Source organism: Sebastes fasciatus, chromosome 19 (assembly GCF_043250625.1).
Source record: "Sebastes fasciatus isolate fSebFas1 chromosome 19, fSebFas1.pri, whole genome shotgun sequence".
Taxonomy (NCBI): Eukaryota; Metazoa; Chordata; class Actinopteri; order Perciformes; family Sebastidae; genus Sebastes; species Sebastes fasciatus.
The window spans coordinates 135022-160685 of NC_133813.1; the positions used below are offsets into that span (position 1 = coordinate 135022).

A 25664-nucleotide genomic window follows, 5' to 3' on the forward strand; every position below is an offset into this window, starting at 1 on the left:
AGGGATGTAGGAGGGATCATGGATCTGACGCAGTGAGAGCGGATCCGCCTCACTTCCACTCCCCGCTGCAGGAAGAGACTCATCGGCTCAGGAAGCTCCAGGAACACGGATCTGTATCCGAGCAGAGAGCTCCATGAGGCCGCTGCAGCACCGGAGCTCCGACCGGGGCTCGAACCCGCAGCTGTAGCCGGTAGTGGTCCGGTGGTCCGGTGGTTCGGTGGTTCGGTGTTTTGTTCTGATGCTGCAGGAGACGATGCCTCCGCGGCTGCTGCTGCTGCTGCTGCCGTCCATAAGCGTCTTTATTCCCAGACAGAAAGTGTGTTTTGGTTTTGTCTCCTGTCCTGCTGAGGGGTCTCAGATCGGTGCACCATGCTGCTGTCCTCTCTGTCTCCATGAAACCTCTCCATGATAACAAGCAGCAGGAGGAGGAGGAGGAGGAGGAAGAGGAGGGGTGCGGCCCTATGGAGGACAAGGAGAACAACCTGAGGACGGCCAGGTTGTGGAGAGATGCAGCTCTGCGCTCCCGGAAGCTGCGGAGCAACCTGCGGCAGCTCACCCTCTGCTCCAAAGACAACCAGATCATCCTGCCGGAGGACATCTCCGAGGTGGAGGCGCTCAACCTGGGCAACAACTCCCTGCAGGATCTCCCCGACACGCTGGGCTCCAGCCTCAACAACCTGCGCGTCCTGGTGCTCCGCAGGAACAAGTTCAGCTCCGTGCCCCGGGTGGTGTTCCAGCTGGGCCGGCTGGTGGAGCTCGACATGAGCCACAACTGCCTGAGGAGCCTCCCGGAGGGCGTGGGCCAGCTGAGGGGCCTCAAGAAGCTCTGCGTCAGCCACAACAAGATCCAGAACCTGTCGGCTCACATCGGAGCCCTGCAGGTTCTGGAGGAACTCGACATCAGCTTCAACGACCTGCACGACTTCCCCAGGTCTTTCTCCGGCCTCGCCAAGCTGAGGACTCTGGACGCGGATCACAACAAGCTGAACCAGTTCCCCCCCGAGATCCTGGCCCTCGGCGAGCTGGAGGAGCTGGACTGCTCCGGGAACAAGTTCGAGGTGTTGCCGGCGGACATCATGAAGCTGAGGTCCATTAAGATCCTGTGGCTCAGTAGTCTCCACATGTCCACCTTACCGGACTCCTTCTGCCAGCTGCAGCAGCTGGAGAGCCTGATGCTGGACGGGAACGAGCTCACGGCGTTGCCCGTCGCGTTCGCTCGGATGCAAAGACTCAAAATGCTCAATCTGTCCTCCAACGAGTTTGAGGACTTCCCCCAGGTCATCCTGAGCATCACGGGGTTGGAGGAGATCTACCTGAGCAGGAATAAACTGACTCATATCCCGGAGGAGGTGGGGCAGCTGGTGAAGCTGGCCAACCTGTGGCTGGACAACAACAACATCACGTACTTGCCCGACTCCATCGTGGAGCTGGAGAAGCTGGAGGAGCTCGTCCTGCAGGGGAACCAAATAGCCATACTGCCGGATGACTTCGGGAAGCTGTCCAAAGTGAACATCTGGAAGGTGAAGGACAACCCTCTCATCCAGCCTCCGTACGAGGTGTGCATGAAGGGGATCCCTTACATCGCAGCCTATCAGAAGGAGCTGGCGCATTCGCAGCTCGCCGTGAAGCCGCGGCTCAAACTGGTCCTGATGGGCGCCGCCGACGCCGGGAAGACCCGGCTCCGGCAGAGCGTGGAGGGCAGGCAGCGGCAGGATGTTAAAGGCGTCCAGGGAAACGGAGGGATCGAAGTGACTAACTGGGTGGCGGACGCCGATCGCTGCCTCACGTTTCTAGTGTACGACTTGTCAGGGAAGCAAAACTACGACCTCATCAAACCCTTCTTCCTCTCCCCCGGTGCTCTCTACGTCCTCGTCCTGAATCTCAAAGCGTATTCGCCCAAGAACTTTTACGCCCACGTCGGGTACTTCCTCCACCTCCTCAGTGCCAAAGTGCCCCACGCCGTCGTGTGCCTGGTGGGCACGCATGCAGACCTGTGTGGGGAGGTGGAGCTGGAGGAGAAGACTCTGGACATCCACCGGCAGATCGGGCTGCAGGAGAAGAGGGACATCCAGATCCTGAGGAGTCTGGCGCTGCAGGTGGACCAGGCGCTGGAGCACGGCTACAACCTACGCACCTCCAGCCCTCACGTCCTCTTCTACGGCGTCTCCGACAGGAACCTGAGGCGCAGGAAGTCCCAGCTGCAGTACATGCTGAACCACCGGCTGCAGATCCTGTCTCCGGTGCTGAGCATCAGCTGCACCGACGCCCAGAGGAACATCCAGCGGCTGAGGGAGAAGCTCATGTCCGTCGCAGACCACCGGGACATCTTCCCCAACCTCCACCGCGTGCTGCCCAAGTCCTGGCAGATGCTGGAGGAGTTGCACTTTAAGCCCAAAGACCTGTGGCTGTCGTGGTGGGACTCGGCCCGTCTGGGCCTCCAGGCCGGGCTCACGGAGGACCGGCTGCAGAGCGCCTTATCCTACCTGCACGAGAGCGGGAAGCTGCTGTACTTCGAGGACAGCCTCACGCTGAAGGAGTACGTCTTTCACAATCTTCCACGATTCATCGCCATTCTCAACGTCTTCTTCCAGAGGGACGAGTCCACGCTGCTGGACCGGCTGCTCTCCGAGGGGGAGAGGGGGGACAAGAGCCGGGTGAGTCTGGTCATCGAGGACGAGAAGGGGGAGAACCTCAGGGTGACTCACCTGCAGCACCACGTGGAGGGCTTCATCCAACACGGCCTTCTGCCCTCCAACGTGATCCGCCTTCTGCTGCGGCCGCTGATCCAGACCCAGCAGGACCTGCACCTCATCATGGAGCTGCTGGAGAAGATGGGGGTCTGCTACTGCATCAACAAGCCTCGCAGCAAGCCCCTGAACGGCGCCACGGCGTGGTATAAGTTCCCCAGCTACGTCAGCAGCGAGGAGCCCCGGGTCTCGGCGTCGGAGGCGTCGGCCAGCGGCGTCGGCGGCTCTCTGCCTCTGTGTCCCTTCTTCTCTGTGGAGCAGCTGCACATCCGGTACAGCTTCCCCTTCCTGTTTCCTCCCGGGCTGTTCGCTCGCTTCAGCGTGCAGATAAACAGCCACGTGGTGCAGAGGTCGGACGGCCGGCATCAGATCTTCGCCTACCGCGGCAAAGTCCCCGTGGTCATCAGCCACCGGCCCGCCAAAGGGAAGCTGCAGGCGGAGACTCTGTCCATCGCCAGCCACGCCTCGCTGCCCAACATCTGGACGGCGTGGCAGGCCGTCACGCCGCTGGTGGAGGAGCTGAACGTGCTGCTGCAGGAGTGGCCCGGCCTGCACTACGCCGTGCACATCCTCTGTTCCAAGTGCCTGAAGAGGGGCTCGTCCAACCCGCACGCCTTCCCAGGTAACACACCTTTCACCTTACACCTTCAATCCTTTACATCGAAACACCTTTAATCCTTTACAACGAAGGTTAAAGAGCAGCTACGTACATGAAACCTGCCTTGGCGGAGGTCTGTTCTCTCCGAGTGCACTTCTAGTTTTCATATATTTTTAAACATATCAGGCGTCTAAACTAAAGTTATAATTCAGATTTTGTCTTGGAACCAGAGACCAAAGCACCAAATCTTCACATTTAAGAAGCTTGAAACTGAATTTTTGTTATTTTTCTTTAAACAACCGATCATCATCATCGATTATCAAAATAGTTGCAGATTAATTTTTTGTTGATGGACTAATCGTCTGCAGCTCAAATAACCGTTAATACATATAACATATATTAACAACACAGACACGGAGTTTCACTTTCACTTTCTGATGTAGTAGGGCCCCTACTGACCCACATCTATGGTGCTGATAACGACTGATAATGGCTTAATGGCCTGATCGGTCTAATCGGGAGCAGCGTTAGAAATGACTTTAATTCCTTAAAATCACGTCAGTGTTTCTGCGTCTTCTGACTGAACTGTAACAGACAGGATGTTTAAACAGCTGAGATTGAGATATGAAAGAATCAAGGAGGCGTGGTTTTGTTTCAACACATCTGACGTGTTTCTTTGTTGCAACCGAATCTTCCTCGTGGGTGTTTTTCTTCCCGCTGCTCCTCGCTCAGTTTCAGGTGGCGGTCGACGACCGGCGGTGCGGCTGCTCTGGTCGGTTGATGAGTAGATGACGAATGATTGTGATTGGTGGCTGGCTGTGTGTGAAGAGCCTGCAGGTCACTGACAAGTGAAGGATGTAGATTCAAGATTCAAGATTCAAGCCGTTTCTTGTCGTCGTGTAGTACAACGAAATGAGATTGTGACAATCCCCCAGAGGTGCTAATGAAAAGATAATACAATAAAAAAGAGATCCTACAATATAAATATAAAAGATAATACAATATAAATATAAAAGAAAATGTATATTGTGAGATGCCAGTTTTGCCAGATTATTGCACAAAGTGTCCATCAGATAATTATTGCACATGTCTGTAACAGTAGATGTACGTTGCACGTTCCAACAGGTTTTATTTTACGTGTCCGACTCAGACGGAGAGGTCAGAGTTCAGGAGGGTTATCATGGCAGTTGGGAAAAAGCTGTTTGAGTCTGTTTGTGTGGATCGATCTGCCTGATGGGAGGAGATCAACAGGTTGTGTCGGGTTAGAGGGATGAGAGGCGTCCTTCATGATGTGTTTGGTTCTTCTGATCCAGTGAGTGTTGTGAAGGTGGTCCAGTGACGGCAGCTCAGTGACCAACAACGTCCTGAGCTGTTCTCAACACGCTGCAGGGCTTCTCTGGTTCTATCAGAACCTGGAGGATGGTTCCTTTTTCTATCCAGAAGCTGAAAGGTTGTAGCATGACGTGTCCGAGTTAATGCAACGTTCAGTGACATATAACTACTGAACCTGTACGCTGTTGATGCTGCAGCTCTGATCCATCACGTTCTGATCCTTCAGCTCTTTGTTGGAGCGTCTGCAGCTTTTATTGATCTGATTCAATCTAAAACAAGAGTTCATTAAAGATGCAGAGGAGGAGATCTACTGCTGGGAAGCCCAGTCAGCGTCGGTGGTGGGGAGGTGATGTCATTGTAGTGGTTTTAATGATGTCATTGTAGTGGTTTTGATGATGCCATTGTAGTGGTTTTGATGATGTCATTGTAGTGGTTTTGATGATGTCGTTGTAGTGGTTTTGATGATGTCATTGTAGTGGTTTTGATGATGGTTTTGATGATGTCGTTGTAGTGGTTTTGATGATGTCATTGTAGTGGTTTTGATGATGTCATTGTAGTGGTTTTGATGATGTCATTGTAGTGGTTTTGATGATGTCATTGTAGTGGTTTTGATGATGTCATTGTAGTGGTTTTGATGATGTCATTGTAGTGGTTTTGATGATGTCATGGCGGGTAGCAGAGAGTGTCAGCAGCTTCTGGGTGAACCTGATGTCGACCGGGCAGAGATTCTATTCTGTTTTATTCTGTTATAAATCATAAAGAACACGCTGACTGTATGATAGTAAAATAATGAGTTCATTCTTGTCATGTTGAGATGATGGTTGATCAGTGAGCTTTAGCTGGTAGCTGGTAGCTGCTGGCTGGTAGGAGGACAGAACCAGGCCAGCAGTTTCCCTCTGTTTCCAGTGTTTATGCTAAGCTAAGCAGCTGCTGCTGAGTCTCTGGCAGAGGAAGAGGAGTTCAGTAAATGATGAAGGTAGTTCAGAGTGACGTATTCTAATGATGACTTTTATTTTGATATATCCCCCCCCGTCCTTCCTGTCTCTGGGGGGTTACTTCCTGTCTGCAGAATCAGACACGAGGCACTTTGAGAGCTTTTATTGTGGCGGGGTGATGTGATTCCACTGATACCTGATCTATAATCAGCTGCTGAGCTCAGAGAGGCTTCATCTTCACACTCAATACGTCTTACATTTAATACTTTAAAACCAACATAATAAAATCAAATACATAATTCGGCAGATTTCTATTCCTGGAAACGAGGAGAATAATTCTAAAGATTATAACTGAACGGTGAACTGAATAAATAAAAGGTCTATATAATGATAAAAAGATTGAGGGGGGGGACTACGACGGAGAATCAGCGTCACGTTGAGCGGAAACATCTGAGATTAAGAGAATAAAGTCATCATTTAATGAGAAAACAAGTCATTTCCTCCTCTAAAGAGTCAGTTTCCTTTTATTCTCGTAAAGTTCTGACTTTATTCTGTAAATCTCAGATGAACTTATTGTTCCTCAGTGTGGCTCTGATGCTCCGTCTGCAACAGGAAGTTGTATTTCTAGAGTATTGTAGATGATGGAGAGCAGCCTGTTGGTTCTGGAGGACGTGTTGTTGTTGTTGTTGGTTCTGACCGTCGATGTGAAAACAGAACTGATGTTTCATGAATCTCCCAAAATGTTAAAAAAAGTCCAAAAAATATCAAAAGAAAAGTCCAAAACAGTCTGCAGTAAAGTATTAATACACCTCTGATGTATTATAAACACAAATACAAACACAAGAATAATCTAAAAATACAAATATGACGAAGTTAGACACACACACACACACACACACACCTTTGTGCACAGAGCTGTGTGTTTGTCCTTTTATGGACATGATCTCTGCTGCAGAGCGTCCAGACTGAACTCTGAGGGTTTTAGGTTTTACTCAGTTTAACTGTTGATTCTTCAGAACTGTTGAACACACACACATCGGCTCAGTTTTAAAGCTGGAGAGATGATCCTGGTATCATAGTAAACTATAAACCTGATGAATCCATCAGTGCCAACCATGTCAGACTAGCTGGTCATGAAGGAGGTTAAATAACACTCCAAACTGACACTACATGTTGACGAGTTCAGACTGATACTGAACCAAAGAGACACTGAGGGACAGGTATGTCGTCTCCGTCTCCTCCTCCTCCTCCTCCTCCTCCTCCTCCTCCTCCTCCTCCTCCTCCTCCTCCTCTTTCTCTTCTTCTTCTTCTTCTTCTTCTTCTTCTTCTTCTTCTTCTTCTTCTTCTTCTTCTTCTTCTTCTTCTTCTTCTTCTTCTTCTTCTTCTTCTTCTTCTTCTTCTTCTTCTTCTTCTTCTTCTTCTTCTTCTTCTCCTTCTTCTTCTTCTTCTTCTTCTTCTTCTTCTTAAATAAGCAGTGCTGTTTCTCCTCCTCTCTGAGTCTGTAATCTGTAATCCAGACTTTAATCCTGTAACTGGATTAAGAGTCAGACCGAGAGGAGAACCAGCAAAGAGTGAAACCAAGAGGGAAAGTACTGCAGGACCTCCCATACAGTACACCTCCTCTATAGTACTACTACTACTGCTACAGTACTACTACAGTAGACCTCCTCTACTGCTACAGTACTACTACTAGTACTACTAGTACTACTAGTAATACTACTACTACAGTACTACTACTACTAGTAATGTTAAAGTTCAGATAACAGTTGAATAGAAACCAGCGTCTCTATTAATGTGTAAATATCCTTCATGTATTTTCTGAGTGGAGGCGGACGTTAAAGAAATATAATAAAGCTCCATGTGGATGTCCCACAGAGAGACAGATCTCCGTCCTCAGTCTTCAGTCTCTCAGAGAGACTCAGCTCATCTGATCCGTTCAGACTTGTTCAACTTCCTGCGTCTCATTTTCTCCTCAAACTAAGAACCTCCTCCGGTTCCTCAACTCTCCCTCCGTCTGATCAGACCACCTCTCCGTCTCCTGCGTCTTAGATCATACGCCGTGGAGTTGGACACGTCCTCTAGATGACCTGTGTGTGAGTGTGTCTGGAAGCATCCTGTTGGAACACGTCGGTTTGACTCAGCTCAGACAGGAAGTGACATCATGATGACGTCTCTCAGTGTGTCGTCAGGTGATCTGATTGGTTGAGTTGATCTGATTGATCTGATTGGTTGAGCTGTCGGAGTATTAAATGTTGACATTAAATACTAAAATGAATCTGTTCTGCTGGATGATGATGAATCTTCACCAGACGAGTTTCAGTAGAACAGAGTCAACCTGCTGCTGAGGGTCTGGTTTGAACCTGTGATGGTTCTGGTTCTGGGTTGGTCCTGGGTTGTTCCCGGGTTGGTTCTGGGTTGGTCCCGGGTTGGTTCTGGGTTGGTCCTGAGTTGTTCCCGGGTTGGTTCTGGGTTGGTCCTGAGTTGGTTCTGGGTTGGTTCTGGGTTGGTCCTGGGTTGTTCCCGGGTTGGTTCTGGGTTGGTCCTGAGTTGGTTCTGGGTTGGTCCCGGGTTGGTCCCGGGTTGTCCCGGTCTTCAGTGGATCTGGTTTCTCAGACTGAAATATCCCCGACGTGTCGCTGTGACACCGTTTCAGGAATGTGAGATGAGTTGTTGCTGTCAGCGGGACTGAAGGATCTGACCCGAGTTCACCTGCAGCGGTACCACAGCGATCAGGACAGGAACAGCTCAGTGGGTCGGTCCTGTGATCCAGTAGTCATGTTGTTGATGTTAAATCACCACCAACACAGCTGATAATAATTATAATTCATCCATTACAGTTATTATAAAGGTTTTATTTCTGATTGGTCTGTCACGGTGTCCATAGCAACAGACCGTTGCTATGGAAACAGCTCTGATGTCAGACTCCGGAGGAGCGTTTTTGTGTCAAATTATTAATTTCTTGGTTAAGTAGCCGTGTAATAATCAGGATAATGTACAGCTGAATAACTCCCTTTCTAAAAGTAATCTAATCCAATCTAGAGTTCTAATGTTACTAATACTACAGGGTAGAAATACCTGCATTCAACCAGGTGGAGCTCATTGGAATGACTTTTTGTGATATTTTTTTAATATTTTAGTAATTTGTCAGATAATTTATTAATATTTTTAGGATATTTTACTGTTTTTTTTTAGCATATTTAGATATTTTATAAAATGTCTGATACTTTACTAATATTTTTTATTTTTTTATTATTATTTTATTTTAATAAGCTTGTTACTTAGTTTGATATAATCACCAGCTGAACACTAGTTTAATAATAATAATAATAATAAAGTTGATTCATATAACATTTATTACAAAGTGCTTCACAAGGAAAAGAGAAACCCATTCATGTTAAATATATATTTAGTATTTCATATATATGTTTATAGTTCTGTGATGAGAACGCGTCTCCAGGAGTCTGCAGGAGTCTGCAGGAGTCTGCAGGAGTCTCCAGGAGTCTGCAGGAGTCTCCAGGAGTCTCCAGGAGTCTCCAGGAGTCTGCAGGAGTCTCCAGGAGTCTCCAGGAGTCTCCAGGAGTCTGCAGGAGTCTGCAGGAGTCTGCAGGAGTCTCCAGGAGTCTCCAGGAGTCTCCAGGAGTCTCCAGGAGTCTCCAGGATCAGACAGCAGCGCCGTCTGACGTCTCATCAACAGGAAGTCAATCTTCTCTACTCAGACAGCATTAGTGAGTCTCTGAGGCCGTTTATCTCATTACTCTCCAGATGTTAACAGCTGGATCACACTCCCAGTGTTCCGGGGGATCCCAGAGAAACAGATGTTAACAGCTGGATCACACTCCCAGTGTTCAGGGGGATCCCAGAGAAACTGATGTTAACAGCTGGATCACACTCCCAGTGTTCAGGGGGATCCCAGAGAAACTGATGTTAACAGCTGGATCACACTCCCAGTGTTCAGGGGGATCCCAGAGAAACTGATGTTAACAGCTGGATCACACTCCCAGTGTTCAGGGGGATCCCAGAGAAACTGACTTATTATTATTTAACAGTTTGGAGGATCCCTTCATCGTTTTCTGAATAAGTTCAGTTCCTGATGAAAACTGAATCTTTCTGTCTTATATCTGATTTAATAATATTTTTGAATATTTTAGTCATTTTTTTTCTGATAATTTATTAAACATTTTATGATATTTTACTGATATTTCTTCAGATATTTTACTAAGGTGTTTTTTTAGGATATTTAAAAAAAATTGTCTGATGCTTCACTTTTATGTTTCTGCTATTTTACGAATATTTTTCGAATATTTTAGTCATTTTTTTCTGATAATTTACTAATGTTTTTTTTTTTTAAGGATATTTTACTGATACTTTACAAATATTTGTGTGATATTTTAAGAATATCTTTCGAAGATTAAAGCTCACACAACTCGGACCTTAATGAACCCTTCGTCTCCTGAGCAGTACTACTACCACTACTACTACTAATGATAATAATAATAATAATAATAATAATACTACTACTAATAATGATAATAATAATAATAATAATGATAATAATAATAATACTAATGATAATAATAATAATAATACTAATAATGATAATAATAATAATAATACTAATAATAATAATAATAATAATACTAATGATAATAATAATAATAATAATAATAATAATAATAATACTAATACTACTACTAATAATGATAATAATAATAATAATAATAATAATAATAATACTAATGATAATAATAATAATAATAATACTAATGATAATAATAATACTAATGATAATAATAATAATAATAATAATGATAATGATAATAATAATACTAATGATAATAATAATAATAATAATAATAATAATAATACTACTACTACCACTACTACTAATACTACTACTAATAATGATAATAATAATGATGATGATAATAATAATAATAGTGCGTCAGAACTCAGCAGAATATCTCCTCAGTTTGAGCTTTAATCCTGCCAGACGTTGGTACAGTACCTGGATCCCTGACTCTGGATCCCTGACTCTGGATCCCTGACTCTGGATCCCTGACTCTGGATCCCTGACTCTGGATCCCTGACTCTGGATCCCTGACTCTGGATCCTGGACTCAGACTGTGTGTGTTCATCCTGCTGAGTGAGCAGAGTTATTCCTGCTGTGTTTCTTCGGCTGTGGTAGTAGTAGTAGCAGCAGCAGCAGCAGCAGCAGCAGCAGCAGCAGCAGCAGCAGCAGCAGCAGCAGCAGCAGTAGAAGTAGAAGTAGGCCACAGCACATTCCTGAGGATCGCGGCTGTCTGTCGGTGCAGCTGCTGATCACTGAGGATTAATGTGATCTGAGGTCTGACTGTTATTCAGCCTCATTCTGCTCCACTTCATCAGATCCTGCTGTTATCTCTCCATCTCTCTGGGCTCATGGGGTTCTGAGGTTCTGATGCTGAGCGGCGCTGACTGAACGCTGGTTCAATAGAAAAGTCTAAAACAACATTAAGGTGCAAATCCAAATATGTAGAATGAGGTGTAATGCAGCCTGCAGCCTGCAGGGAACCCACATCAGACCTCCACATCAGACCTGTTGTTGTTGTTGTTGTTGTTCATCAGTCGACACACAGCTGATGATGGAAGAAGCATCAAGTGACTGTTGGTCTGTTTCTGACTCTACACAGTTAATCCTCATTCAGTAGATCATTCTACTGCTGGAGCTCTGCAGCTCCTCTCAACACCTTCAAATCCTCCTGCAGTCAGCTGATTCATTCAGAGTATTCTACTGCAGTACTACTACTATATATAAATACTGACTCATTCAGAGTATTCTACTGCTGCAGTACTACTACTATATATAAATACTGACTCATTCAGAGTATTCTACTGCAGTACTACTACTATATATAAATACTGACTCATTCAGAGTATTCTACTGCTGCAGTACTACTACTATATATAAATACTGACTCATTCAGAGTATACTACTGCTGCAGTACTACTACTATATATAAATACTGACTCATTCAGAGTATTCTACTACTGCAGTACTACTACTATATATAAATACTGACTCATTCAGAGTATTCTACTACTGCAGTACTACTACTATATATAAATACTGACTCATTCAGAGTATTCTACTGCAGTACTACTACTATATATAAATACTGACTCATTCAGAGTATTCTACTGCAGTACTACTACTATATATAAATACTGACTCATTCAGAGTATTCTACTGCAGTACTACTACTATATATAAATACTGATTCATTCAGAGTATTCTACTGCAGTACTACTACTATATATAAATACTGATTCATTCAGAGTATTCTACTGCAGTACTACTACTATATATAAATACTGATTCATTCAGAGTATTCTACTGCAGTACTACTACTATATATAAATACTGATTCATTCAGAGTATTCTACTGCAGTACTACTACTATATATAAATACTGATTCATTCAGAGTATTCTACTGCTGCAGTACTACTACTATATATAAATACTGATTCATTCAGAGTATTCTACTGCAGTACTACTACTATATATAAATACTGACTCATTCAGAGTATTCTACTGCTGCAGTACTACTACTATATATAAATACTGACTCATTCAGAGTATACTACTGCTGCAGTACTACTACTATATATAAATACTGACTCATTCAGAGTATTCTACTGCTGCAGTACTACTACTATATATAAATACTGATTCATTCAGAGTATTCTACTACTGCAGTACTACTACTATATATAAATACTGACTCATTCAGAGTATTCTACTGCAGTACTACTACTATATATAAATACTGACTCATTCAGAGTATTCTACTGCAGTACTACTACTATATATAAATACTGACTCATTCAGAGTATACTACTGCTGCAGTACTACTACTATATATAAATACTGACTCATTCAGAGTATTCTACTGCTGCAGTACTACTACTATATATAAATACTGATTCATTCAGAGTATACTACTGCTGCAGTACTACTACTATATATAAATACTGATTCATTCAGAGTATACTACTGCTGCAGTACTACTACTATATATAAATACTGACTCATTCAGAGTATACTACTGCTGCAGTACTACTACTATATATAAATACTGACTCATTCAGAGTATACTACTGCTGCAGTACTACTACTATATATAAATACTGACTCATTCAGAGTATTCTACTGCAGTACTACTACTATATATAAATACTGACTCATTCAGAGTATTCTACTGCAGTACTACTACTATATATAAATACTGATTCATTCAGAGTATTCTACTGCTGCAGTACTACTACTATATATAAATACTGACTCATTCAGAGTATTCTACTGCTGCAGTACTACTACTATATATAAATACTGATTCATTCAGAGTATTCTACTGCTGCAGTACTACTACTATATATAAATACTGACTCATTCAGAGTATTCTACTGCAGTACTACTACTATATATAAATACTGATTCATTCAGAGTATTCTACTGCTGCAGTACTACTACTATATATAAATACTGACTCATTCAGAGTATACTACTACTGCAGTACTACTACTATATATATAAATACTGATTCATTCAGAGTATTCTACTGCAGTACTACTACTATATATAAATACTGATTCATTCAGAGTATTCTACTACTGCAGTACTACTACTATATATAAATACTGACTCATTCAGAGTATACTACTGCTGCAGTACTACTATATATAAATACTGACTCATTCAGAGTATTCTACTGCTGCAGTACTACTACTATATATAAATACTGATTCATTCAGAGTATTCTACTACTGCAGTACTACTACTATATATAAATACTGACTCATTCAGAGTATACTACTGCTGCAGTACTACTACTATATATAAATACTGACTCATTCAGAGTATACTACTGCTGCAGTACTACTACTATATATAAATACTGATTCATTCAGAGTATTCTACTGCTGCAGTACTACTACTATATATAAATACTGACTCATTCAGAGTATACTACTACTGCAGTACTACTACTATATATAAATACTGACTCATTCAGAGTATTCTACTGCTGCAGTACTACTACTATATATAAATACTGACTCATTCAGAGTATTCTACTACTGCAGTACTACTACTATATATAAATACTGATTCATTCAGAGTATTCTACTGCTGCAGTACTACTACTATATATAAATACTGACTCATTCAGAGTATTCTACTGCTGCAGTACTACTACTATATATATAAATACTGATTCATTCAGAGTATTCTACTGCAGTACTACTACTATATATAAATACTGACTCATTCAGAGTATTCTACTGCTGCAGTACTACTACTATATATATAAATACTGATTCATTCAGAGTATTCTACTGCAGTACTACTACTATATATAAATACTGACTCATTCAGAGTATTCTACTGCAGTACTACTGATATATATAAATACTGATTCATTCAGAGTATTCTACTGCTGCAGTACTACTACTATATATATAAATACTGACTCATTCAGAGTATTCTACTGCAGTACTACTACTATATATAAATACTGACTCATTCAGAGTATTCTACTGCAGTACTACTGATATATATAAATACTGACTCATTCAGAGTATTCTACTGCAGTACTACTGATATATATAAATACTGACTCATTCAGAGTATACTACTGCAGTACTACTGATATATATAAATACTGATTCATTCAGAGTATTCTACTGCTGCAGTACTACTACTATATATATAAATACTGACTCATTCAGAGTATTCTACTGCAGTACTACTACTATATATAAATACTGATTCATTCAGAGTATTCTACTGCAGTACTACTACTATATATAAATACTGATTCATTCAGAGTATTCTACTGCAGTACTACTACTATATATAAATACTGACTCATTCAGAGTATTCTACTGCAGTACTACTGATATATATAAATACTGATTCATTCAGAGTATTCTACTGCAGTACTACTACTATATATAAATACTGACTCATTCAGAGTATACTACTGCTGCAGTACTACTACTATATATAAATACTGACTCATTCAGAGTATTCTACTGCTGCAGTACTACTACTATATATAAATACTGACTCATTCAGAGTATTCTACTGCTGCAGTACTACTACTATATATAAATACTGACTCATTCAGAGTATTCTACTGCAGTACTACTACTATATATAAATACTGATTCATTCAGAGTATTCTACTACTGCAGTACTACTACTATATATAAATACTGATTCATTCAGAGTATTCTACTGCTGCAGTACTACTACTATATATAAATACTGACTCATTCAGAGTATTCTACTACTGCAGTACTACTACTATATATAAATACTGATTCATTCAGAGTATACTACTGCTGCAGTACTACTACTATATATAAATACTGATTCATTCAGAGTATTCTACTACTGCAGTACTACTACTATATATAAATACTGATTCATTCAGAGTATTCTACTGCTGCAGTACTACTACTATATATAAATACTGACTCATTCAGAGTATTCTACTACTGCAGTACTACTACTATATATAAATACTGACTCATTCAGAGTATTCTACTGCTGCAGTACTACTACTATATATAAATACTGACTCATTCAGAGTATTCTACTGCTGCAGTACTACTACTATATATAAATACTGACTCATTCAGAGTATTCTACTGCTGCAGTACTACTACTATATATAAATACTGATTCATTCAGAGTATTCTACTACTGCAGTACTACTACTATATATAAATACTGATTCATTCAGAGTATTCTACTGCTGCAGTACTACTACTATATATAAATACTGACTCATTCAGAGTATTCTACTACTGCAGTACTACTACTATATATAAATACTGATTCATTCAGAGTATTCTACTGCTGCAGTACTACTACTATATATAAATACTGACTCATTCAGAGTATTCTACTACTGCAGTACTACTACTATATATAAATACTGACTCATTCAGAGTATTCTACTGCTGCAGTACTACTACTATATATAAATACTGACTCATTCAGAGTATTCTACTGCTGCAGTACTACTACTATATATAAATACTGACTCATTCAGAGTATTCTACTGCTGCAGTACTACTACTATATATATAAATACTGACTCATTCAGAGTATTCTACTGCAGTACTACTGATATATATAAATACTGATTCATTCAGAGTATTCTACTACTGCAGTACTACTACTATATATAAATACTGACTCATTCAGAGTATTCTACTGCAGTACTACTTACTGTGTATATAAATCCTGCAGCAGTCAGTGAGCTCGTCCTCTGAGGACTATTAGTAGAGCAGAGCTCTGGTTTCTGTCTCAAAGGTCACTCAGGACTTCAGGAGTCTCACATCTGTTGGTGCCAATAACAAACTTTATATTATTCATATTTACATTTATTTACTACTTTAAACTATCCAGATTCTATAACTGTAGTAACTGGAGACTAAACTTTATCTTTCTACTCCTCAGAGATCATAAACCCTTTAATTTAATATAATATAATATAACATAATTTAATAAAATAATATAATAATATAATATAATATAATAATATAATATAATATAATATAATATAACATAACATAATAATATAATATAATATAATAATATAATATAATATAATATAATATAATAATATAATATAATATAATAATATAATAATATAATATAATATAATATAATAATATAATATAATATAATATAATAATATAATGTAATATAATATAATAATATAATATAATAATATAATATAATATAATATAATAATATATAATAATATAATATAATATTATAATATAATATAATAATATAATATAATATAATAATATAATATAATATAATATAATAATATAATATAATATAATATAATAATATAATATAATAATGACTGGTTGATAAATGTAGAGGTTATAGTGCTTTCTGTCCTCCGTTCACTAGTAGAGGGTTACAGGACCGTCTGACGGGTCCAATATGGCGCCACGTTGACGTATCGCTGCTACGGGCTGAAGCGTCCAATGAGACGTCTAACATACTCTATGTCTATGTACTGTATCTGTCTGTGGGAGGGATTAGCTGTTAACAGTTCTTATTCTTATTCTTATGATGAGGTCATCAGGAGGGTTGACGTTAGCTCTGGATGTTTACATGCTGGTATACCAGGCGGGCGTAGCCCAGTGCATCATGGGAGCAGCAGCAGCTTTACAGCAGCAGAGCTCTCGGTGGTCGACGGACGAGGATTAGACTTTAAGCTGATTCCAGCTCACATTATGATCTTTTGTTCTCTGGTTATCAGCTGACTCTCTGTGTGTGGTCATGTGACCAGGAGTCTCTGTGGTCATGTGACCAGGAGACTCCCTCGTCATCAACATGGCGTCCGTCTGCAGACCGCCGCCTCTCTTTATTCTCCTGCAGCTCCTGGACGGAGACAGATTTCTATTTTAGGTTTGAAGATTGTAAATATTTAAAGAGCAGAAGTGAAGCAGGATGAGTGACGCTGCAGGGAGGAGGAAGACATGATGATGCTCCTCATTAGAACTCTTTATATTCACGGGGATATGAACACAGTCTTCTACCTGTTGCTTTATAACGACACTAACTTAACGCTTTAACGCAACTTGTGATTCTTTAGGTTGTAGCGGCTCAGTTTTAAAGCTAGAGCATGAGCTCGTCTTTATTTATTTAATCAACTTTCTTTAATGAATATAACTCGTCAGGGTTTTGACCGCAGTGAAAATTTTGTTTTTGAAATGCTAAACGCCAACAAATATGGATTGAATCTGAATATTTTGTTGGATAACAACATGTGAATTTTGGAAATGATTACATCGATCTTTTTTCAATATATTTCAAAATAAAACACCCTGGAGTGACTGGAAATGTTTGGATTAGGACTGTGACAGTTAACGGGATAATAATGCGTTAACGCAAATTTGTTTTAACGCCACTAATTTCTTTAACGCAACTTGTGATTTTTTTAGTTTGTAGCGGCTCAGTTTTAAAGCATGAGTTAGTCTTTATTTATTAAATCAACCTTCTTTAATGAATATAACTCGTCAGTGCGTGCCTCCCTTTGTTTGTGAGAGCAAACAGTTTTTAAATGTTGTTTTTGAAAGGCTAAACGCCAACAAATATTGATTGAATCATATTATTTCGTTAGATAACAACATAGAGAGTTATATTGGCAGCAACTATTCCATCTTTTGTCTCGACGATCTCAAAGTAAACAGAATAAATAGAGATTCTTACAGCAGGAATGTGTGTTGGCTTGTTTCTGATCGTCTGATCGGCCTTAATCTGCTTCTCTGGCAGAACAGCAGGACCGGTATTAGTGTCGGTCTCTGTGTTGTTAATCTGTGTTTGTATGTAGTTTAATGTTAGTTAATCTAATAGTCATATCAGCGACAGTTCTTATGGGAATATGGACGTTAGAAATTAGTTAATAATACAAGAAAATTTCATCAAAACAACGTCGTCAAACATTTAGAAGGATTCATCATGTGATGCCTGAAGTTTAATCAGAGATTACGTTCAAATATCATTTTTAAGAAATTAATAATCTGCCACTAAGGATTATTTTCATTGACATTTAATCTGCCGATTATTTTCTTGATTAATCATGTTGTCTATAAAATATCAGAAAATATTTATTTTTGTTTTATTTAATATTTATTATAGGTTAGGTTTACTATCATTGTCATTTATGTCATTATGATTATTGTCGTTATTATTTTACTTTAATATATATTTAATTTGATGTATCATTATTATGTTTATAATTAGGTTTGCGTGTATCTGTACACTTATGTGTATTTTTCCTTTCTTTTAAATTAATTTTTTCGCCCCTGAATGGAAATATTTTTGTACTTAACACATTACAACTGCACCGTAAACTCAGCAGCATTTATTGTTCTATAAAATAAATCTTCACCAAAAACAAAATTCTGAAACTAGACCAAAGCTGGAACCTTCTGAAGTTTATATCATGAATCGGTTATTAAAGTAGTGTCAGATGAACTCATTGAGTAGTTGAATGGTTTCTATCAGTATTTGTTGTCCTCCTCGCCTCCAGTTCCTCCTCATCAGTTCCCGTCTGAGGCTCACAATAGAACAGGAAGTGAGGTCAGCATGTGAACGGAGCAGACGCTCAGCCAGACGGCCTTCTGAGTTTCCCTCTCTGAGTTTCCTGGAGACGGAGAAGTGGCGGCGCTGCCAGAGAACCGTCTCTCTCCTTTTATGGCGGCTGAACGGCGTTCAGTTCCCGGAGAAACTAGCCGAGTAGAACAGAGCGAAACGTCTACCTGAGGAGGGGGGGGGGTACATTCCTGCTTCCTGATGTCAGGTTGAGGAGGAGGAGGAGGAGGAGGAGGAGGAGGAGGAGGAGGAGGAGGAGGAGGAGTTATCAGGCTTTGACCTACTTCAGGACACACAGCTGGATGTTTGAACATCGGCTCCACTAATGAAAAACACATCTGATTCACAGCAGCAGAAGAAATAATCAGATATTTATCACAGTTTTAAAAATAGTCTGTTAGGAAGTAAAAGTGTTGCATTCAAGATCTAAAGTAAAAGTATTAGTTTTATCAGACAAATGTACTTAAAGTATAAAAACAATCATCCTTCTTCTTAGTGGAGCTGAAAGCAGCATGTGAGGAACACCTGCAGACACTATTAATGAATCTGTTTTTATTTCAGGCTCTCATACACCACTCTTAGCTACTGTATATCAATAATAAACTGTGTGTTGTACTGTATATATCCCAGGATATCAACTCAGTCCACGTCATCATGAACCAGGGAGTATAGAGAGCGGTGAACGGCGTGTAGGGAGGAGGTCGGGGTGGATGGGGGGGTCTAAAAACACCAGACTGTCACCAGGAGACCACATATTGGTGCCCCGTGTGAGGCCAGAAGTCAACACTGATTTATTTATTATTTTAACCCAAATCACCATCTTTAAACCGAACTAAGTAGTTTCCTGTGCAGAGTTTATTTTGAAAGGACTGTATTCAGGAAACTAGTGGAAATTGACACGTGTTGTTGGACATTCGTAAGAAAAGGCGCAAAAAATGAGGAATAACTTTTCGTTTGATCGGCTATTATCGGAGCCGTTTTATGATATATGTTATTTTATTTACAGATAATCCTCGTATAGAGACAACAGACAGAAGTCTTTGTAGTGAAGACAGAAACTCTGACTGGAGTCAGGGCTTCAAGCCCCGGAGGCCGAGAGGGGGGGGGGGGACGGCGTCGCCGAAGTAGAGCGCGGCCCGGCCCAGATTTGGTCCGATGGTCATAAAACCTGTTGGTTCTGTTTAATGCAGGTCTGGACCCGGTGTTTTCATAGTCTCTGACTGTGGGCCTCCCCTCAGACAAAGCCTGGAAGCTTGGAAAGTTCCCCCAAGGGGAAAGGCCCGCCTCTGATCGCAGCTTTCAACTTCTAAAGTTTCTGAACCACCGTCCTGTGATTTCTTATAAAACGTTATTCCTCATTGTTCACGTTTTCCTACGAATGTCCAGCAACACGTGTCAATTTACACTCCAGTCTTTTCAAAATAAAGTTCTGTCTTCACAGGAAACTACTTAGTTAGGTTTAAAGATGGTGGTTTGGGTTAAAGTAACTCCAGAAGTAACTGAAGTGCAGAAGTTACAGATAAATCAGCATTGACTTCTGGCCTCACACGGGGCACCAATATAGGTCTCTTGGTGACAGTCTGGTGTTTTCAGACCCCCTCATCCACCCCAACCTCCTCCCTACACGCCGTTCACCCCGACCTCCTCCCTACACGCCGTTCACCCCGACCTCCTCCCTACACGCCGTTCACCCCGACCTCCTCCCTACACGCCGTTCACCGCTCTCTATACTTCCTTTTTCATGATGACATGGATTGAGTTGATTCCTGGGATATATATAAACTACAGTGCATTACTTTTAGTAGATATAGCTATGGACATTCATGAGAACAGCCTGAACTCTGACCGTATCTGTTACTGTAACTCTAATTATATTCTGACTGGAGCCTACTGTAGTCTTATCTCTGACTGTCTCTGACTGGATGTGGCTTCAGTCCAACAGACCACACAGAGAACCGAGAGGATCAATAGTCCTAATGGTTAAAGTGCTGCTGGAGACAGGAGGACAGACAGGAGGACAGACAGGAGGACAGACAGGAGGACATTTATTATCTTGTTGGTTTAGCAGAAAGCATTCAGTCAGACGTTTCCCACACCAGCTCGTCCTGCAACTGGAAAAGACTTTATCCATATTTAATAATAATAATAATTCAAGATGTCCGACTTCCTGTTTGGTTTACGATATACCTCCAACTGACTTTTTATTACGTCTCAACATGTTACATATGCTTACCAAATTATACATACACTATATATATTGTAGATTTGTGACATCACAAAGTTACAGAACTCCTGACAGCTTGTTTAAAGTCACAGTTTGTGAATCCGGGCTGTGTGGATTACTTTACTACTGTATTTATATAAAACACTTAAACCTGCTTTATAATAAAAAAAGACATGAAGATCTCACTTTTTACAATATGGGACCTTTAAATGTTTGATTTGATACCGTTACACGTTCTTAATATTTATCGTTGACACAACAAAACCAACTAAATATCAAACCTGTTACCATGTTAGACTCTATGATGTCTAAATGAGCACATGGTCTGTTAATCTGGGGTCACACTGAGATTATCATTTATTCTGCATTGATCTGCTCTAAATATGGCAGGTCACCATCAACAGCTGCCACCGCCCAGCTACCGTCGCCACGACAACAACATCATCTGACTTCTGCTACCGGACTCACTAATAACACATAAATAAAATAATAATAATAATAAACTCTCTGGTGTTGTTGAGCTGTAACCAGAAGGTATTAATGTGACTCATCCAGCCGCTGGAGAGTCCTGGTTCTAGTGTTCAGTCCGGTCTTCCTGAGACTCCGGTCCAGGTCCTCCTGAGACTCTGATCCAGGTCTTCCTGAGACTCTGGTCCAGGTCTTCCTGAGACTCTGGTCCAGGTCCTCCTGAGACTCTGGTCCAGGTCTTCCTGAGACTCTGGTCCAGGTCCTCCTGAGACTCTGATCCAGGTCCTCCTGAGACTCTGATCCAGGTCTTCCTGAGACTCTGGTCCAGGTCCTCCTGAGACTCTGGTCCAGGTCCTCCTGAGACTGGTCCAGGTCCTCCTGAGACTCTGGTCCAGGTCTTCCTGAGACTCTGGTCCAGGTCCTCCTGAGACTCTGGTCCAGGTCTTCCTGAGGCTCTGGACCAGGTCTTCCTGAGGCTCTGGACCAGGTCTTCCTGAGACTCTGGTCCAGGTCCTCCTGAGACTCTGATCCAGGTCTTCCTGAGACTCTGGTCCAGGTCCTCCTGAGACTGGTCCAGGTCTTCCTGAGACTCTGGTCCAGGTCCTCCTGAGACTCTGATCCAGGTCTTCCTGAGGCTCTGATCCAGGTCTTCCTGAGGCTCTGGACCAGGTCTTCCTGAGGCTCTGGACCAGGTCTTCATGTGAGACATTCTCTCTGAGCTGTAAAAGGAGGTTAAATATCAGCCAGTGTTTTTAATATTTCCAACAGCTAACTGATGAACTGTATTAGTAGCTCTGAATGGAGGAGTGGGCGCCCCCTGCTGGGACTCTGCAGTCATGTGATGAATGTTTTTATCTAATGATCAGATGATAAAACAGCTGCTGCTGGACCACCAGGACACCGTTATGATCCTGGTCCGGTCACATCTGGACTTAATAATAATAACAATAATGATAATAATAACAATAATAATAATAATTAAAATAATAGTAATAATAATAATAGCAATAATATTGATAATAATAATAATAATAGTAACAATAGTAATAATAATAATAATAATATTGATAATAATAATAACAATAGTACTAACAGTAATAATAACGATGCTGTCTGTGTGTTTGCGTTGCAGGTGAGCTGCTGAGCCAGCCGAGGCCTGAAGGTCTGACAGAGATCATCTGTCCAAAGAACGGCTCTGAGCGGGTCAACGTGGCTCTGGTCTACCCCCCGACCCCCACCGTGGTCAGCCCCTGTCTCAAGTGATCCGAGGACCGGCTCGCCTCGCTGATCCACCAGAGCCTCCACCTCCACCCTCCCAACCCCCCCACTCCGAACTGAACCTCCAGCTGAAGGATCACTGCCTCATGTGTACGTATACGCTCCTCTGTTCTACTGTACGGAGGACCAACCCTCACAGAATAAATAAATACATGACTCAATAAATAAATATGCCATTAAATAAAACTAAAATAATATTTGCATTAATTCATTAAAAAGAAAGTCACATAAATGGTTTTATTTGGTGAGTTTGGGTCAGTTTTAAAGCTAGAGTGAAGATAGTGAAATAGATGACTTGATAAATAAATAAATATGCCATTAAATGTACCTAAAATAATATAAAAATAAATGTATGAATGAATTGATAAAATGTGACATAAATTGATATTTCTTTTTTCATTTGCTTCTTTATTTATTTACATTTGCATCACTTCCCCTATCCATCTACTCTTCTATTTAATTTACCCTGAAATGTATTTATTTATTTATTTTTATTAACTTTTAAATTTATTAATTTGTGCATTTATTTTTTACATATTTTAAATTTATTTTAAAATATGTTCATTCTTTACATAATTGTATTTATTTATTTATTTTTGATTTTCCCTTTGCATTTTACCTCCAATTTATTTCTCCAAACTTATTTATTTCTGTATTCTTTTCTTTATCCATTTCTTTTTACATTTCTTTTTATTTTTGGTTCATTTATTGGCATATTTATTTTTTTAGTTATTGATTGATTGATTGATTTATTGATTTATTTTTTTATTGGCAGGTTAAGTCCTCCATTTTCGAAACTGGGAAAATCAAAAATAAATATATAAGTGACTTAAAATGATGAATAAATATGCCATTAAATGTACCAAATATAATATTAAAAATAAATGTAGGCTTTAATGAATTGATAAAATGTGACATAAATTGATATTTGAAATTGATATTATTTATTAACTTTTAACCATATTTCTTTTTTTTTTTGCATTTATTTTTACTTATTTTAGATTTATTTTTATAATGTATTTATTCATTATTTAATTGTATTTATTTATTATATTATATATATATATACATATTATATATAATATTATATATATATATTTATATATATTATATTTTATATATATATATATATATATGTATATGTATATGTACACAACACAAAAGGCTGCAGAGTAAAATATTTCCTCTAAAAGTAAAGAATAAGACACATTCATGCAGAAACTCACTGCTGCTGACATTAACATTGATCACATGATTAATCACATGATTGATCACAGAGCAGGAGACTAGATGTAACCTCCATCTGATGTGTTTTATGTGATTTAAACTGTCTAAAGTTAGCTGTTGTTGAAGGAGGAGGAGCAGTTAACATTCAGTAGATATCGTTTATTAATAGCAGAGTTTATTTCTGTGTGTTTAAATGTGTCTTCTGTCTTGCAGGTTGTCCAGCTGTGTCTGTGGCGTCTCATCATGTGGACATTGACAGTATTTAAGGAGCACAAACTGTAGCAGCGAACGTCCCGGGAGCTTCACGCGTCTCTCAGAGAGACTCTCTGAATCCTTTCTACACACAATGAGACACTTTACTGAGGACATCACGTCTTTTTAACACTGAGAAACGTCTTCAGCGGCGGGACCGGTGTCTGCCACGCGTCCCCGCTGAGCTTTAGGACAGAAGATTTGTATACTGGACTGAGATATTGTGCAACATGATGTAATGTTTGAGCGGCTCTTTGTGTAAAGGAAGCATGAATATAATGAAATGTGTAAATATTTAAATTGAATGCAAAGTGGGAGGTGTTGGAGCTGCAGCTGTGGTCCACCTTCAGACTGTCTGAGACTAAATCTACCTGCAGATCACCTGGTTTCACTTCGTCTTCCTCTTCTTCTCTTCCTCTATGATGTTAGCTTAGCTTAGCACAATGACTGGAAACGGAGGGAAACTGCTAGCCTGGCTGTGTCTAAAGGTAACAGCCTGGTCCTACCAGCTCCTCTCCAGCTCGTCTCCAGCGGCGCTGAGCTGCAGGACGAGTCTCTGATTTACAGCCGTGTGATAAACCTGAGGCTCTATTTGAGTTTAATACAGATTCATACATTTGCTGTTTTATTTCTAATATATATTTCAGAGGTTATTGATCGGGGAGTCCCGGGTTGTAGAAGAAGAACTCAAATCTTTGACTTCACTAAAATACGTTTTAATATTTTAAATGAATATCAAACAAAGTATATAATCATATTTATATTTATTATATTGTTGATTATGTTTATTCATTATTGAAGCAGTTTGTTTGATAAATCTGGATTTAAAAACTGGATCTGCTGATGAAGACCACAATAATGCAGCTGAAAGCCCTGGGAGAGATCTAGTAAGGGGACTTTGAGTTAAAGGACCGGTGCATCATCACAAGTAACTTTAAAAACGAATTATTAAATTATATAAAATAATAACGAAAAGGAAATGAAAGGAAAACAAATAATAAAATACAATTAATATAAAATCCAAGGTTTTAGTAGAAGTACTCAGATATTTTACTACAGTACAAGTACTACTAACAGAAATACCGTTACAGTAAAAGTACTATTACCACAGAAATACTCTGTTACAGTAAAAGTACTATTACCACAGAAATACTCTGTTACAGTAAAAGTTGTGAATACAAAACGTTACTTAAATAAAAGTACAGGTGGAGTAGAAGTAGAAAGTAACAGAACATGGAAATACTTTAGTAAAGTACAAATACCTCTAAATTGTACTTAAATACAGTACATGAGTAAATGTACTTAGTTACTCTCCACTGACAAGTACAACAATTATGAAAACTATACAAAATACTAATAAGAAGAAGAAAATTAAAAACATAAAATAAAATACAATAAAAAAAATCAAAATTGGAAAAAAATTCAAATGAA

At 40.1% G+C, this 25664-nt stretch overlaps 1 protein-coding gene across 1 annotated transcript; it reads left to right on the plus strand.

The window, feature by feature from the left end:
* Window positions 1–24621, plus strand: mfhas1 (multifunctional ROCO family signaling regulator 1). The gene is made up of 3 exons (XM_074617150.1): window positions 1–3369; window positions 22609–22844; window positions 24195–24621. Exons 1-2 carry the CDS (start codon window positions 393–395, stop codon window positions 22737–22739), a joined length of 3108 nt encoding a protein of 1035 aa, XP_074473251.1. The 5' UTR covers window positions 1–392; the 3' UTR covers window positions 22740–22844; window positions 24195–24621.
* The last annotated feature ends 1043 nt before the right edge of the window (window positions 24622–25664 follow it).